At 41.2% G+C, this 16,318-nt stretch overlaps 1 protein-coding gene across 1 annotated transcript; it reads left to right on the top strand.

Moving 5' to 3' along the window:
* Positions 1 to 6,017: 6,017 nt before the first annotated feature.
* On the top strand, positions 6,018 to 16,201 carry LOC109486915 (glutamate-rich WD repeat-containing protein 1-like). Its single transcript, XM_019790825.1, has 7 exons — positions 6,018 to 6,204; positions 8,887 to 9,037; positions 9,629 to 9,737; positions 11,368 to 11,578; positions 12,472 to 12,611; positions 13,715 to 13,909; positions 14,608 to 16,201. Exons 1-7 carry the CDS (start codon positions 6,018 to 6,020, stop codon positions 14,914 to 14,916), a joined length of 1,302 nt encoding a protein of 433 aa, XP_019646384.1. The 3' UTR covers positions 14,917 to 16,201.
* The last annotated feature ends 117 nt before the right edge of the window (positions 16,202 to 16,318 follow it).

The raw sequence follows: 16,318 nt of genomic DNA, 5'->3' as shown, positions 1-16,318 counted from the left end.
TATAATATATATATGCTTAAAGGATTGCTCAAGATATTACTAAAAAAAAAGATTGGATTCCAGCAAGAATGTCTGTACATGTTGTAATATTTGAATATTGTACGTTGTTGGGGGGAAAAAGAACCTCTTAAAAGTAAATGTACCAGAATATCATCTGAAAGATCATCCAACTCAGTAAAATAAGCCCATTAGTGTTTTCAAGTTGCCAAAAAGCGTATTTCGCTGTCGACTGTAGTTGAGTCTGGGTGGTCGTCAGGCCAAAAAACGTCCCGTATTCGATGACAAGATACAAAATTTACATTAAACCAATCCCCAAATATCTGGCACATACAAGAAGACACAATGTGCATGGGCACATAACTGTTTAGTCAGTCGCCATAAAACAATAACAGATCATGATGATTTTTCTTCACTAATGAAGAGTGTCGAACAGTCACTTGAAACGAAATTCTTATATCCAGTGGTAAAGTTTGAAACACACTTTTCTTCATCTTGATTATACATTTTGTATCGATAGATGCTTAAGTTAAGAGCAGACGTCTGTAAAAAAAACAAATTATCAGTTACCTTGTAGGAGTTACAAAAGGTAAAAAATGGTGTCTAGTTTGGGTGAGGCCCTCAAATGGTGAACATTCGTCATTTTAGAAAATGGCCGTTGCCATGGCAACCAGTATACATTGGCTCTAAACTTAACCTTTTTTTCAGTTTGGGTCAAGACCCTTCCATCACCACGCAAAGTATCAGAAAATTCCATTTTTTACTTTGGCCACTTTTTCTGACTTTGCTTTTAATTTGACTAGCCTCTACCAGGCTTCGGGAGGCGGCTGGAAAGAGTAGAAATTGGCCAAATAGAGAAACAAGGGAGTTGGTCCGCTAGAGAGTACAGTTTGCCGCACTGGAAAGCCTGGTAGAGTGTATGATTTGACGAACACTTAGTAAATTAGCCTCTTTTGCAGGCGTTCCTGGAGCGGTGGACTTTTGGGGGAGGGGGCGTTGGGGGGGGGGCATATTTGCACGATTTTCTGACGAAACGTAGATCACATGCATTACAAACTCTGGCCGCCAAACCTGGAACCCACCCCTGGATGACCCCCCAAGTCAGACCACTCCCAGAACACCTGCAAAGGAGGCTATAGTAATGACATATTGGGTGAATGATATGATGTCTACTTGCATAGGGAGCTCGAGGCCATAACATTTAATTTGAGGGTCATATATGACTGTCATTTACACTACTTTGTCTGTCCAGATATGACCTTGTCACAGCGTACGGGTCTGAAGGTTATGACAAATGGAGTAATTAAAGAAAGGACGATTGATCACTGTCAGTTACAATTAGTTCTCAAATTGGGTCTCTTCTTCCACTTAACTCGAGGTAAAACGTCTGAATTAGGAATTACTAAAAGCATTCAATGCAATATAAGAATATGACTGAGTATGCGAACATTATGCTGATACGAAAAGTCAATTTTCTGACCATTTTTTGCAAAGTAAGTTGATTCTGTATCTGTATAGCTGGTATAACCGCCCTTCTGCGTAACACACCAGCTTCGCAGGCACGCGGCGCGGCGGCAGCTGGCTACATTACACCGAACGACTTGTTACACCTCAACCTTTGGCTTTGTACATCTAACTCTAAACTCTAAATCAACCCCATTTCATTGCAAATAAGTGCCATTCAAGGGGTGAAGATGTCAAAATATAATGCCTTACGAGTGTGTTTTAAAAGCTGGAAACAGTGGTGTCAGTCATGCTTTGTTCACATTCTGATAGTTTGGGGTGGCACCACAAACCGAGTGCGCCTCATGTGGGCTGTTTTAACGCCAACCGTAAATATCAGAAATGTGAGATAATTTCACAAATATGTTGAAAAGTGGCAGTTAATTCCAATCACATTAAGACTTTTCTTTTAATTGAAATATTTAGATTTTTGTGCAAAAATGTGACACAATGCCCCTTTAATATAATAGACACCTCTGCGTGCCTACACGTATGCACACTATGTACAGACAACAACCGTTTAGGGCAACCCCCAGGCAATATAGTTACCTTAGATTATCCTCGTGTGATGGGCGTTTTCCAAACAGAAATCTTGTATAGTTGCTATCAGCTATTTCTATGTTTTAAATGTGCTTTATTATTGGTATACTAGTACTATACAACTGCTTTACGTCCCCGGCCGGGTCCTGAACCCTAACCCAGAGTTAGGACCCACCCTGACCCTTTGGGCTAGCTTTTTAACGGGGAAAACGATAAAATTTGAACACAGTGGAAAATATCCGCTTACTTACACTCGTAAACCCGTTTTCAAAGTAAGGCTAACGCCTATGGGGATTCTACGAGTGTACTTATTCGTGTAGATATAAGCTGAGCGTTAGCAAAATTGGATTCGTACAAAACTACTGTCCCCGACCTTCTAGCCTGTTCGGAGCTCACGGCATTGACAAGATACCTGTTGACAACTGGGCATAATTGCTGTCTTGATTTGAGATCTGAAGTGCTAAGGGTCAGAACTGGTCTACTGTTCGTGGAAACACCGCCATAGGCCAAGTCAGAAGGTCTCTAATCGCTTCATATTCATAATCACAAGGCGTAACAAATGCGTCTCGAAGTTGTCTCCACTCACCACGTAACACGAATATTAATTAATATCATAACAGGACTGTTGTGCTTACTCTACTCAGTGTACCCATCTACTAGCATTGTCGACTTTTCCTTAGGCTCGTGCTAGTACAGGTTGGTCCTGCTTTGGCATTAAGTACGCCCCCCTTAAGGCGGTATGGTTTGACGTCAGAGGCTCTGACGTTATCATAAATCTGAAATTGTCAATTGACTGCGCTACAGACAACTCAGACGATCGCCTAGGGGCAAACAAGACACACGTAGATAACAACAAAGAATTGCGTTTTTTTCTGGTTACCAACTACAATAACTAAATCTGAAGTTTCCACTTTTTAATCCTGTTTAAACTATTACAATCACTATCAGTCAGTCAATCTTGAATAAGTATAACTGTACATGTGCAATGCAGGATAGTATAGTTCCTTTACAAAAATTAATTTGAGCAAATACTAATCAAAAATTAATCAAATACAAAAAAAAATACAATTACTGTATGAATGTCTTAAAACTAATTTCGTCCAATTAAACGCAGCTGTAGATAGTTAACCCTTGTCCTGCTGGACTTTTTTACACAATATTTTCAAGTAATTTGATGTCGTAATCAGGTCACAGACCCTTGATTTTTTTTGCCCTGCAGTGGCGTAGTTACTTCTGCATTCGTTGCGTTTCGCTGCGGTGTGATGCGTTGCATGAGAAACACCCCCAAATCGTACATATACAGGGTGCTATATAGAAGGTACTGTATGTGCAACCCATATATATATATATATATATGGGTCCCGCAGTACAAGGGTTTTTATTGACCCTGATAGTAAAAGTACGTACCCACGTACTAGTAAATCGCCTACACTGTCAAGATTGACAAAAAACGGTAGACAATAGGTCAGAGGGGTATTTAAGAAAACAAGATAAAATCTTTCAAGATCGCTCATGTATAATTAACCGAACTATTAATTATAACTGAATTGTTGATTACTAAAACTTTGAAACGCAGTATGAGGAATATTACTTAGTTAACGTAATAAGAGACGTATCGATATACATGTATATGTGTCATTTAAAAAAAAACAACGACTGTTCAAACTTTTCGGGCAAACCTCTGGCCAGTGACCTTGGAAGATCCTCACGTGATGGGCGTTCTCCATTAGAAAAACTTCGCTATTAAAGTCCAAAATACATCTATCTTGTCTTAAAGGCTTTATTACATCAATATTACTACTTTACGCCTCCGACCCGGTCCTGAACGCTAACCGAGAGTCGTAACACTTTGGGACAGCTTTTTAACGGGGCCATCCGTAAAATTTTAACACAGTGGACTGATTTGTATCACCAGTTGGACTGGAATCCTAGAAAAAGTGCTTGTGGAAGTGTCTCTGATTTTTCCTTTGAAATCCTCTCAAAAACGCAGGAAATGCCATTTCAGAAGGTTCAGTTTTCAAAATTTTCCGGGGGAGCATGCCCCTATGACCCTCTATAAGAAGCTCGTGCGTTCGGCACTCGCCTACGGTACTCACTTAGACGTCACTCGGACAGAAATAATTAAGGACCACCCAAAGCAAAATCCTGGCTAAGGGCATGTGAGGATAATCTTCATCCATATCAATACCATCTGAACGTGAGTAAAATGTAATATTTACTGTCCTTGCCCTGAATTCGGAGCTCATGCACAGCTGCATGGAAAAGTTATACAGTGCAGTGCCAAAACACTTGGTATAATTACTGTCTTGATTTCAGAGCCGAAGTGCTAAGGGTCAGAACTAGTCTATTGTTCGCCGAAACATCCCCCGAAGAATCGCCGTTGGCCAAGTCAGAAGGTCTTGGGCTGACATCTATAATGTTGACATCAGAGACTCTGCCGCTAATTCGCTGCACTACAGACAACTCAGACTAGCTTGCCGCAGGGCACTGAACAAGACAAAGAATTACACTGTTCTCTGGTTACCAAGTACAATAACTAAATCTTTTTTTACTTAAAAATCAAACTGTTTAAACTATAGAGTCAATTCCGCGTCACCGTGTGGGTTGTTATTGTCATTATTTTGATTTTTTTTGTAATTGTTTGTCTAAGAAATTTCATAATTTGGAATATTTTGAATATCGTTTCAACATTCTAAATAATTCCCTGGTTTTGTAAAACGTTTGAAATATTCCTGATGTGGAATATGACATTTCCAATAGTTTCTAGATACTCCCTATTTCTAACAGCACTGTACCATTTTTTTACAATTATCTACAATTATTTCTAACATTTTGTAAATAGGTCAGTGGGATGGGAAGGAAGTAATTCACACATCCCCATCTAAAGGAGGGGGGCCTAAATTCGCCACTTCTTCTCTGAATCGCGCGCATTTTTCAAAGGTCAATTTTAGAGCAAACTACTGTTTTTCGGATTGACGAGTAAAGTAAGGTCCCAGGTACTAGTCAAAACTGTCAAAAAATGGTAGACAATAGAATGTCAGAGGAGCATTTGAAATGAAAAACGAGATCAGACCTTTCATGATCACAATCACTTCTGTATCATTAACTTTACGGCTCTGCCAAGGCAGATAACCGGGTGAAATTGTACTCTTCACAGCACTTGAATTATTTTTGCACTCAAAAAGTTGGCTGCAAACGTTGGAAGGAGCCAATACATGTTGTGCAAGCTTGTAGGTCAATGACTCGCTCTTGCTAGTGACTCAAGGTCATTGACTCTCTCTCCTCACATGCGACAGCGCCCCCTTTCGATTTGTGTTGACAAAGCAATGTAGGGGGCGCTTCTACAATGAGAGTACTGGTAGTGCGGAAAGCATACTTAATCTCCAAGCAGATCATAGGTGGCAAGGCAGCATCCATTGGTCAGAGGCTAATGGATACAGCCTGGCCAATTTGAAAATGTCTTTCGAGACCACCGAAAGATCCGCTTAGAGATTAAGGCCACAGCAAGTAATTTTTATGGATGACATCAGCCCGCGCATCAATTTTCGCCTGATTTTGGAAAAGAAAAAACAAGAAATTTTGTTGCCCTCTGATACATATAGTGATAGTGGGCCAAAAATGGGCAAAATGTCTGTTGCTATGCCGGAACGTGGATGGAAGATAAATATGAAGAGAGGAGATAAGAAAATGCTCTGATTTAATGTTTTGTTTGTGTAACGTTATATGTGATGTTCCCACTAATATATAAATCAAAACCAATTGAGACAAAATTTGAAAATGTAGGAACCTTGTTTTTAGGCCCGCCTTGTTGTTTTTTCGCCCGCTCGCATTAGATTTGGAGTCTGCGGAGGATGCCATCCATAAAATTTACCTTATGTGGCCTAATCCTCATATTTTCCTTGGCCTACCAAAAGAACCCCCCTGCATGGACAGTGGCATGGCCCATTTTGTACTTCCGGGTCACACGTGGACCCAGCATGGCCGACCACGAGGAAGTAGAGATGTTGGATGCAGACGACAGCGGGGACAGTGACGAGGAAAGCCCGCAGAACAGCGACAAACCCGCGGAGACGAAGGTGTACCTGCCCGGCGATCCCATGGGCGAGGAGGAGGAGCTCGTACACGACGAATCCGCCTACATAATGTACCATCAAGCACAGACAGGTATGTATGCGCCCCCCTCCCACAAACACGCATGGTCTCGAAAAACATGACACGAACGTTTTTTCTTGTAGCACTCCTTAGATTTAATTCTGAGTTGTATGATATGTGTTCCGTATCCTCCTTAAAGAAGGGTAGAAATGTCTTTAAGACTGATCGTGTAGTGCGGTCCATCTAGATAGACTAGGACAAAAACTACTGTCCGGTCTCAAGTGCGTACACGATTCTTAGTTACATCAAGGAGCTTAAAAAAATACTAGTAGCTCCTTGGTTACATCTGTTCATTTGGACATAGGATTGACACTATTCCAGTGTCTTTTAATATAAAAACCGCACAAAATACTAGTAGCTGCTCTTCGAAAAGTATAACTTAATTTCAAGATGTTTGCAGCTAGCTACTAGCATTTCAATGTAAAAAGAACACGCACTTGAATTGGAACAGTGGGGTCCAAGCACCACTAACTGACTGACCCAGTCAAATGGGTCCGGAGTCCGGACCCTTTGGCCTAGCAGTTAGTCTGTTAGTTGCGTTCGTAGGCTGGCTCCCCGGGTTCGATTCCCGGTGTTGTGGGAACTTAGCTACTCGTCTCTTGTACATGACTATTCTAAGGCCTAACAAAATAAATGTTGTGTTTCCTATTACAGTCCAGAAAAAATTAGGGTCGGTAGGTAGGGATTTCCCTTTTTTTTTTTTTTAGTCAAAGCCGGGACAATGAACGTATGATCTGTTTGTACTACACAGAAAATTGGGCAGTACAAAACAGATCGTAAAATTCTTCAACAAAAGAGTTTGTATATACAGGGATCTCCCCAGAAATTCAGAGCAGGGTGGAGGAGGGTGCGAAGGGGAGGTCTGGAGGGGGTTTCCCCACACCCACCCACCCCCTCGCATTTTGTCTTTTCCAAACACAAATGGAGGTCATTTCCTGCAACTTCAGTTCTACATTTTCTGTACAACTGCAGATGTATAAGGCAGTAGAAAGGTTCAAGATCTGTACTTATTATCCTCATGTTCAAAAAAAATTCTATTATCACCCTTAATTTTGAAAAAATTGGGCATAGGTTCCCCGGATGACCCCTAACCGGGGCCAACGGTGCTTCCACGAGTTCAACAAGTGAAAAATACATGATACAAAATGTACATGTATTTACTACCTGGAACTTGGAGCAATTTATTCCAAAGATGTTAACTGACATTAATATATTAAAAACTAAACCAAATCCTATTTCTCAAACAAATCACATATTGACACAGCTGAACAAATAAAAATGTGATCATGTTTATAAACTCCACTCGAAAACAATTTTTGAGAGACACTCGGGTCACGGTACTAAGCGTGATAATCTCTAATATCTCATCTGATTCTCCCAATATGTAAAGGGTCTTTACAATGACAGCATCCAACCGCACATATATAGAAACAACAATATTACACAATAAACCAATAAATTCGGAAAATTTCTCAGTAATGTTTGAAAATTAAACCTTACTAAAATATAAGTGAATTTTTATTTCAGTTGTAGCCGAAAAAAATATTTTTCATGCGTTTAAAGTATCGTTTTAGCACTGTAATATGTACTTATTACATGTATCTATACATATGGATGCTATCTTGACCTTTGACCAGTTATTGTGAAAACAGGTCGGCCATGTTGTCTTTCTCGCCGTCAATTTTCGAGCCGTTTTTTCGAGCAAATTTCAACCGTTTTAAACATTTTACGGCCTCAAAAACTCATATAACGAGGAAAACAAGTTGTAGTTGTTATTTTCATGCGTAACATTTCTTCTGGGGATGGATTATTTTTCCGTCGAGCTGCCGAAAACTTAGCGCCATGCCGCAACCATGTGGTCGGGCGCGGCCGGCCGGCGGGAGTTTTACTTTGTATCGGTGAGCTTTCGCGATGTAAACAAAGACAGTCGGAGTTGTTTACAGAAAATTTTGTTGTGAAACGCCAGCGGGGTGTCAGATTTTCTACCAATGACAACGTTTTCTTTGCGGCGTCATGGCGAGATCGACAATTCATCGTCAATTCACAGGATTGTGCCAACAATGGAAATTATGAATAGCGGCCCGACCCGTGCAATTAGCGCTCGATCCACGCCGCCCGACCGAAGAAAATTGTAATGACGAGCACATTTATCGGGGATAAAACCCCCAATTTTGAAAACCGACCGCTAGCCGCTCGAAATTTTTGGTCGGCCCAAAAAAAGGCTAGGGTCGGGGGGTTTTTCATAGGGTCGGTCGGGTAACCGGAAACACAACATTTTTTTTCCTAGGCCTAAACAGGTGAGACCAAGGATATGGCAACATGGATCTGAAGATAGGTTATAAGAAGACTTACTTTGCCCCAACGTCTGTTTGGAGATTAGTTCTCGCAGTTCACTCATGGCACGTCAGCAGAATGTACTGCGCCTGCGCAAAACCCTGATTTTTCAGTTTTCGCTGGATGTTTGGTCAACGTTGCATCAAATATTTTGCCGTTGCAGATTATATCTTTTCCTACACAACATTTGGAAACTATATACTTTCGGGATGTCAACCTTATATACTCAAAATACAACCTTATATGAGCCATTCTGCCGAAGTGCTATGCACAATACACTACGGTTTCGCAGGTGGACCTTTTTTCTGCCGACATGTTTTCACTCATGTTTTGTTTCTGCAACCCTGCACTGTATTACAGGTGCCCCCTGCCTGAGTTTTGACGTACTGCAGGACAGTCTGGGTGAGAAGAGAGAGACATTCCCCCTGACTGCCTACATGGTCGCCGGCACACAGGCTGAGATCGGGCGCCCCAACCATGTCATACTGATGAAGATGAGCAACCTCAACAAGTAAGGACATATAGTTTACTGGCATGAATGGTGTTTCATTAGAATTGATAAAGATGGTGGGGTTATGTTGCGTAGCGGCAGAGCATTTCACTCGGAACCTAGAGGTCCCGGGTTCGAACCCTCCCATGTCACCGATCTTGTACCCTTGGGAAAGGCACTTTACATGACTTTCCCGGATGGAGGCCTGGCAAACCCCATCTTGTATCAGCCACAAAAAGGCAGCAGAATCTTCTGCTAGTTGAAGGCGGCTGCCTCAAAATGAAAGAAGAATAGAGAAGCTGTCAAACAGCATAGCACTCCTGCAATTTCTAATACAATTTCCTTAAATACTGTATGCCTTAACTTAACAGAAAAACCAAAGAAATCCTTCTTTCACTTGTGCTTTTTCCCTCACAATTGATCTAGATCTGAAAATGAATCAACAGTTATAGCTGTCAAACAAGGAGTAGTGACTTACTCCTCCAATCTCCAATTATACAATAACTCTAACCAACAGAAAACCAAAGAAATGTTTTTTGTATTTGTGTTTCTCCCTGCTGTGTTACTGTCCGTACTCTGGTCTTGTAACCACTGATTTGATGTCCATGACAGAACTAACACAGATGAGGATGATGAAGATGATGAGTCTGATGATGAGGAGGAGAAGCCACAGCTGGACACTGTCATGTTCCAACATCAGGGCGGGGTCAACAGGATCAGGGTAAGACAGACAAATTGTGGGTGTTGAACTGGTGTTTTTGGAAAGAAAATTAGGGTCAGTAGGTAACGGGGGGTGCCCTAATTCCGACCTATGTTCCATGCAAACACACAGACCTTTGGTAATAGATTATCTGACCAAAAACCCGCGCAACATGAGATATAATATTGACAGATGAAGATCACAACGATTAAGGCTGCACAGCTGTGTATTTCACTTGAGTGTAGCGCCTTACACCCAAGCGTAATGGTTCACGAAACACACGGCAGTTTTTTGGTCATTTTGCCGGTGGAACGTTCTATCGCAAGAGGGGTGCCCTAATTCCGACCTAGTGTTTAACACAGGTCGATCTGAGAAGAGAGGTTAGAAATAATAATACACAAATTATAACTAAAACAATCTACAAATGTTAATCTGTCCCAAACAAGTCCTCTTTTTACGATTACGTGACTTGCTCCAAAGTGGCTGTTTGAAAAGCAAAACCTGCATTTTTGACACGCTCGTCAACCCCCGAACAAGCGTTGAATTCACACAGATTTTTCACTCGTCTGATGTCGGAATGTAGGAACTAAAACAAACTTTGTGAGATTACCGATATCAACACAAAAACATTGTCCATTCTTGTGATTATTTTTAGGCACGTGCTCCCATGCATAACGCCGCAACAAGGATTTTTCAAACTAGTTCGGTATAATAGAGATGGGTCGGAATTAGGGCACCCCCCGTTAGGGATTATCTTTTTTTAGACTTTTTTTTTACTTTTCTAGTAGTGGTCCAACTTATATTTTCAATGTCAATGTCAATGTTGTTACAATGTTTCATCAATCAAGTGTCAGCCTTGAAGACAAGTTTAAGCCTTGGGCTACACCAATTTAATTTCTTGGTTAATGGATTCGCCGCTTCATTTTTTTCTGATTTGCAAATAAAAATAAAAATTTAGAATCAACTGCAAAATGCTCCTATTTTGCCCTGAACAGTTTAAAACAGTCCTTTTCATCCTAGTTGTTACAGTTTTGCCATCTTTCAATACAATGGTATCATTAAAAGTTCAAAATTCATTGTTTAAATTTTGAACCAGCCTGGTGTGTTGACTTCATGGCTCCTATCATACCATTTTGGGCCATAATAGGATGCCTAGGCCTTGTTTTTTTTTTTTGTTTTTTTTCGCCCGCCCGCTCCATTATTTTTCTAGAAAAATCCGTTAACCAAGAAATTAAATTGGTGTGGCCTTGAGCAAGTGTTCTAGACAGCATCTGTCTTTCCGTCATTTGATGGAATTTTGCTGCTATTTTACAGACAAAATTTTGTGTGTTAAGATATAGATGTCATTAGATTAAGGTCATATATGTTGTTTGATGTCTAATGTATTGCTAGACTATACTAAAAGAGGTATACATATACATTTAACATATCACCAGCTATAGTAAGATAGTATTTTAGACTTTTTTCAAACTGGATAGAAGTTTTAATAAGCAAACGTTTCGGGTGTTGTTCTGACACCCTTCATCAGTGAATGTGTACATAGGAATTTTGGGAACAAGAATTTTCACAAACGTATCACCAGCTATAGTTTCTAGTCTGGTACATTTTGCTGGGGAATGTAAAACTTACTGGTACTACTATCTCTTCCCAGACCACTGTAGTCCAGGGCACCCATCTTGCTGCCAGCTGGTCCGACAAAGGCTCTGTCCACATCTGGGACCTCAGTAAACCCCTGCGCGCCCTCGAGGACCCCAGCGCCATCGCTAACTTCGAGAAACAGAAGGACAAGATGCAGCCCGTCTACTCCTTCCCTGGACATCAGTCTGAGGGGTTTGCTGTGGATTGGTCAACAACGGTCAATGGTACCTGACATTGGTTTCTTCCTCTTCACTTTTCATCATCTTTATACATCTTTAGGCCACACTGATTAGATTTTATGGATGACATACGCAGGGGCATTGAGTTTAGCCTATTCTAAAAAAAACTCAGCTGAAGCCCGGTGCCATCCTCGGTAATCCATTGTAACTACTGACAATAGGGAGCCGGCAGTAACTATGGAGGATGACACCCAGGCTACCAAGGTGTCACAGAACTCTAGAACTCAGTGCACGTGCAGTGCCGACTCATAAATGCTGCAAAAGGCCAGCATGTGTCGGCTTGTTGCAAGAGTAGTAATGTACAACCACAAATTTGCAATACCAGCTTTGTATTCCTGTGGTTTATTAGCATTTTTTTTGCTGATAAACTTTTTTTATTCGCCTGCTCTCATTAGTTTTGGGGTCTTCTGAGGATGTCATCCTTAAAATTAAGATAGTGTGGCCTAATAGACCAGTTTACCTTTCATGGATCGAATAAACTGTTGCGTCACAGGTGGGACATTTCAAATAGAACGCCTTTCTAGAACTGGCTTTCCTTTACGGTGTCCCCCCTGGCAGATCACTGCAATGGTCTGCATTCTGCCCTCTGTCAGGTACCAGAATTGGCTATCTGGTGAGATTGAGTAGAAGAAAATGGGACAGGCATCCTTAAGCCAAGTATCGATAAGCTTTAGACTCATTGTACTGGTGCAGGTCAGGAACTTTTAGAAGTCAGAGTTACACACGTCAGTAAATCTGCCAGGGGGGACAACGCAAGCGAAAGCCAGTTCTAGAATGGTGTTCTGATTATATTCAAAATGCTGTGACGTAAGCAGTTCAGGCAATCAGTGAAAGGTAAGCTGGTGTAGTGAATACCTTGGTGTGTGTGTTGTGTCCAGGTCGGCTGGCCACAGGAGACTGTAGGAAGGACATCCATGTCTGGACCCTGCAGGACGGAGGCTGGACAGTGGACCAGAGACCCTTCACTGGACACACCCAGTCTGTAGAGGACATCCAGTGGTCACCTAATGAAGCAACGGTACGTCTGGTCATTCTTTACAATAGACCAGTGACTCTCAGAGTCTTTTTACACAACCGAGAGGTTTATTCAGCTGATTTTTTTTTTTATTCATCAAAACATAAAGACATAACAAGGACAGTGTGACGCTGCACTCAAGTTAACAACTTATATTAACAGCGCCACACACAAAAAAGGTACAATTAACGTTTAAATATACAAAGTTGACATGTGCGCCGTAGTCCCACCAACCCAAGACATTAAAATATTAAATTAAATTCTAACAGAGCTATTTGAAAGATAAGATTACATGGTAACCTCCTATATCTCATTTGCGGAAAAACATCCGCCAATCAGAGCTAGGAGGAGAATTTAGGCCCATTAACACTTACGTAGTATTTGGACTTCTATATCTAATTGACTGTTAGAAACAGTCAAGCAGAGCTAGAAGCGCTTGGTATCTCCAATGTAAACCTGAGTGAGTTGCATCGTTTTAAAGTTGCACATAGAGGGTAACATTGAGGAGCCTCTAAGAATAAAGTGCAGTTTAGCATTATCTGACATATTATTAAGGTTGTTTCAGAGACCATCTGTCATTTTCCTTGGCTTACAACGCCTGTGCTGTGCAATGTGAACCAGTCAGATTGTTACATTTTGTACTTTCAATGTTATTGTATGAATTCCCATATCTGCATTTTTATGCATTAGAATGCTGTATATAGCCACACATCATGAAACAAATGTCTCAAGAGCTAGACAATAATGTAGTCCAACTGTAGTAATAAATTACATGTACATTGTGTGATAGCACGTTGTCAGAATGCATTGCACCTGCGTGAAAACCTGATTTTTCAGTTTTTGTTGGATGTTTGGTCAACGTTGCATCAGAATTTTGTCTGTTGCAGATGATATCATCTCCAACATCAGATTTGGAAACTACAGACGGGATGTTTATCTTGAATGGGAAAATACGACCTTATATGAGACGTTCTGCCAAAGTGCTATGCACAGTACATTACGGGTTTTGCGAAGGTGCAGAACGTTCTGCCGATGTGCTTACTGCAATATGTATAGGGACCTCTTCTGTAGGCATAAAGTCTGAAACCTCTCTTGCCTTGTTGCAGGTTTTTGCATCCTGTTCTGTGGATAAGACCATACGGATATGGGACGTCCGCGCAGCCCCCAGCAAGGCCAACATGCTAACAACAACGGCACACGAACGCGACGTGAACGTCATCAGCTGGAACCGGCACGAACCATTCATCGTGTCAGGGGGGGATGACGGAGTGGTCAAGGTGTGGGACCTGCGACAGTTTCAGGTCGGTGTCATTTTTTTGTCTTTCTTGTCCAAGATTTTGTATTCCCTAGCTTGAGTGCCAAACTACATGTATTTGTATACTGGGGCTTCCATACTTGCACCCTAAAAAGTATTAGTGCAAGAGTATAGCCTGGCACGCAAATACACTCAGGCATATGTCTTCCCAATCAACACATGTCAATGCACAGGGTCTGGTATGTTTACCAATAATGTCCTGAACAATCCCAATGCTACACTGCATTCATGTGTTATTTGCCTAATATGCACTAGTGCACCTTCCAGTCAGAATAACATTCATACATGCACATACTAGTATGTAAAATATGTATGTAAAACATCATGGATATGATTTTGCAAGTTGACCATTTCCAAAATCATATCCAGTTGCTTGTGTAATTGTTGTTTTTTTTTGGCTATCTTATTGTCCTGGATGCCTAACCTTCACCGACGTATATCTTGTATACAAAAAACTCATTCTTTCCTAGAACTATCGCAGAGTGTAACTCGCTGTCACCAAGTACAGTAGGGGCATTATCATTAGATAGTTTTAAACAATATTAGAGTTCGGTGTAATGTAGCTGGTTCCTGCCGTGCCACGTGTCTGTGAAGCTGGTGTGTTACGCCAAAGGGCAGTTATACCAGCTATACAGATACAGATTGATGTTGTTTTGAAATACATATATTGAATTCTTGTTGCAGAAGGGAGTAGCAGTGGCAGTGTTCAAACACCACACGGCGCCGATCACTTCGGTAGAGTGGCACCCAGACGACAGTACCGTGTTCGCCGCCTCGGGCGCGGACGATCAGCTCACCATGTGGGACCTGGCGGTGGAGAAGGACGATGAGGGGACAGCCGTGCAGGGCGTACCGGACGTACCGCCGCAGCTGCTGTTTGTTCACATGGGACAGAACGATATCAAGGAGCTGCACTGGCACCCGCAGCTGCCAGGGGTCCTCGTGAGCACAGCCCACAGTGGGTTCAACATCTTCAGAACTATCAGTGTTTGACCAAGGCCAAGTGTTTTGACTGCATGAATTTGGACTACGGATAGGATTTTGACAAGGTTCCACAGAAACAACCTATAAGAGCTGCACTGGCACCGGCAGCTGCCAGGGGTCCTCGTGAGCACAGCCCACAGCGGGTTCAACATCTTCAGAACTATCAGTGTTTGACCAAGGCCAAGTGTTTTGACTGCATGAATTTGGACTACAAGATTATACAGAAACAGTGTATAAGAGCCGCACTGACACATTCAACTGCCAGGGGGCCTCACTAGGATGGAAACCTTACCGTGGATGGAACACATACAGATTGAATCGGAACTACAGAATCGGAAATGTATGTCATAAGAATCTGGACTTGTTAGAGAGAGATCCTTTCTAAGGCAAGAGAATTAAAAGCAAGGCATAGCCTTTTCTTCCAAGTAACAGTGCTACAAAAAGAGACATTACTAAAAGACATCTACAATATGGAAATACTGTACATAGTCTTTTACTCAAGACATACATATGTACACAAACATGTAATTGTATCTTACCAAAAAGCAAGTACCGGTATTGTTCTTTCAACCAAAGTCAAAGACATAATACTATCATTGCAACAAAGACAAACCTAAATTATTTTACTATTGGCTTCTGTCGAGCATTTTATGTTGTTGAGGTACATTTGTACATGTTATAGTTGCTTTGTAATGAAATTGTAGACAGACAAGGACAATGAACAAAGTCATGTAGTTTTAATACTACATGGTACATTTGTATCATCAGATTCTTTTACTAACTTGAAGTACATGTATGTCCAGTAACTCTTGAAAAAACGTTTCAAGTAACACCTGGTATTTCTAAGAAATTTCCAAAACATTTCCCAAATAGATATCATCAGCTTGAAGGAAACATTGTACTACATTTGACAATAAATTAACAGAACCACAGAACTGCTATAAAAATGACTGAAATATCACCTTTAATAACATTTATTTGCTATCTTTTTACAGAGCACATTTTATTCCTTGTAAATGACAAGCTCCTTAAGCTTAGGAAGGGTAAGGCTACATCATTCTTAGATAACCTGGTTACCAGACTATTTGAGCTGCTGAGACTCCTACAGAGAGGACAAAAAGGATTTGGCAGCTAAAATTGATTTGATAGTTTTTAGATAGCCTGACTAAATCACCATTCTAGCAGCTCCCCCACTGGTCAGTGGTATACATGGGGAACGGGCATTCTGATTCAGGCAAAACATCTGTAAGTAAGGCCAAAGCAAGTAATTTTTATGGATTTTGGGGGAAAAAAAATTAGTTGTTCTCTGACAGTGGTCAACATGTCTAAAATGGGCAAAGATGTCTGTTGCCATGCCAGAATGTGGATGGCAGATAACTATGAAGAGAGGAGACAAGACTCTTATTCCTTT

The sequence above is a fragment of the Branchiostoma belcheri genome, unplaced genomic scaffold (genome assembly GCF_001625305.1).
Source record: "Branchiostoma belcheri isolate BF01 breed outbred unplaced genomic scaffold, Haploidv18h27 scaffold110, whole genome shotgun sequence".
NCBI classification, from domain to species: Eukaryota; Metazoa; Chordata; class Leptocardii; order Amphioxiformes; family Branchiostomatidae; genus Branchiostoma; species Branchiostoma belcheri.
The sequence above is the reverse complement of the archived record's forward strand: the minus strand, read 5'-3'. Positions and strand labels throughout refer to the sequence as shown.

Excerpts from the sequence above, each read along its gene's own strand:
- LOC109486915 (XM_019790825.1), top strand. The coding sequence starts at position 6,018 with ATGGCCGACCACGAGGAAGTAGAGATGTTGGATGCAGACGACAGCGGG. Across the intron at positions 6,205-8,886 it reads GTACCATCAAGCACAGACAG|GTGCCCCCTGCCTGAGTTTT; the intron begins GTATGTATGCGC and ends ACTGTATTACAG. Across the intron at positions 13,910-14,607 it reads GGGACCTGCGACAGTTTCAG|AAGGGAGTAGCAGTGGCAGT; the intron begins GTCGGTGTCATT and ends TTCTTGTTGCAG.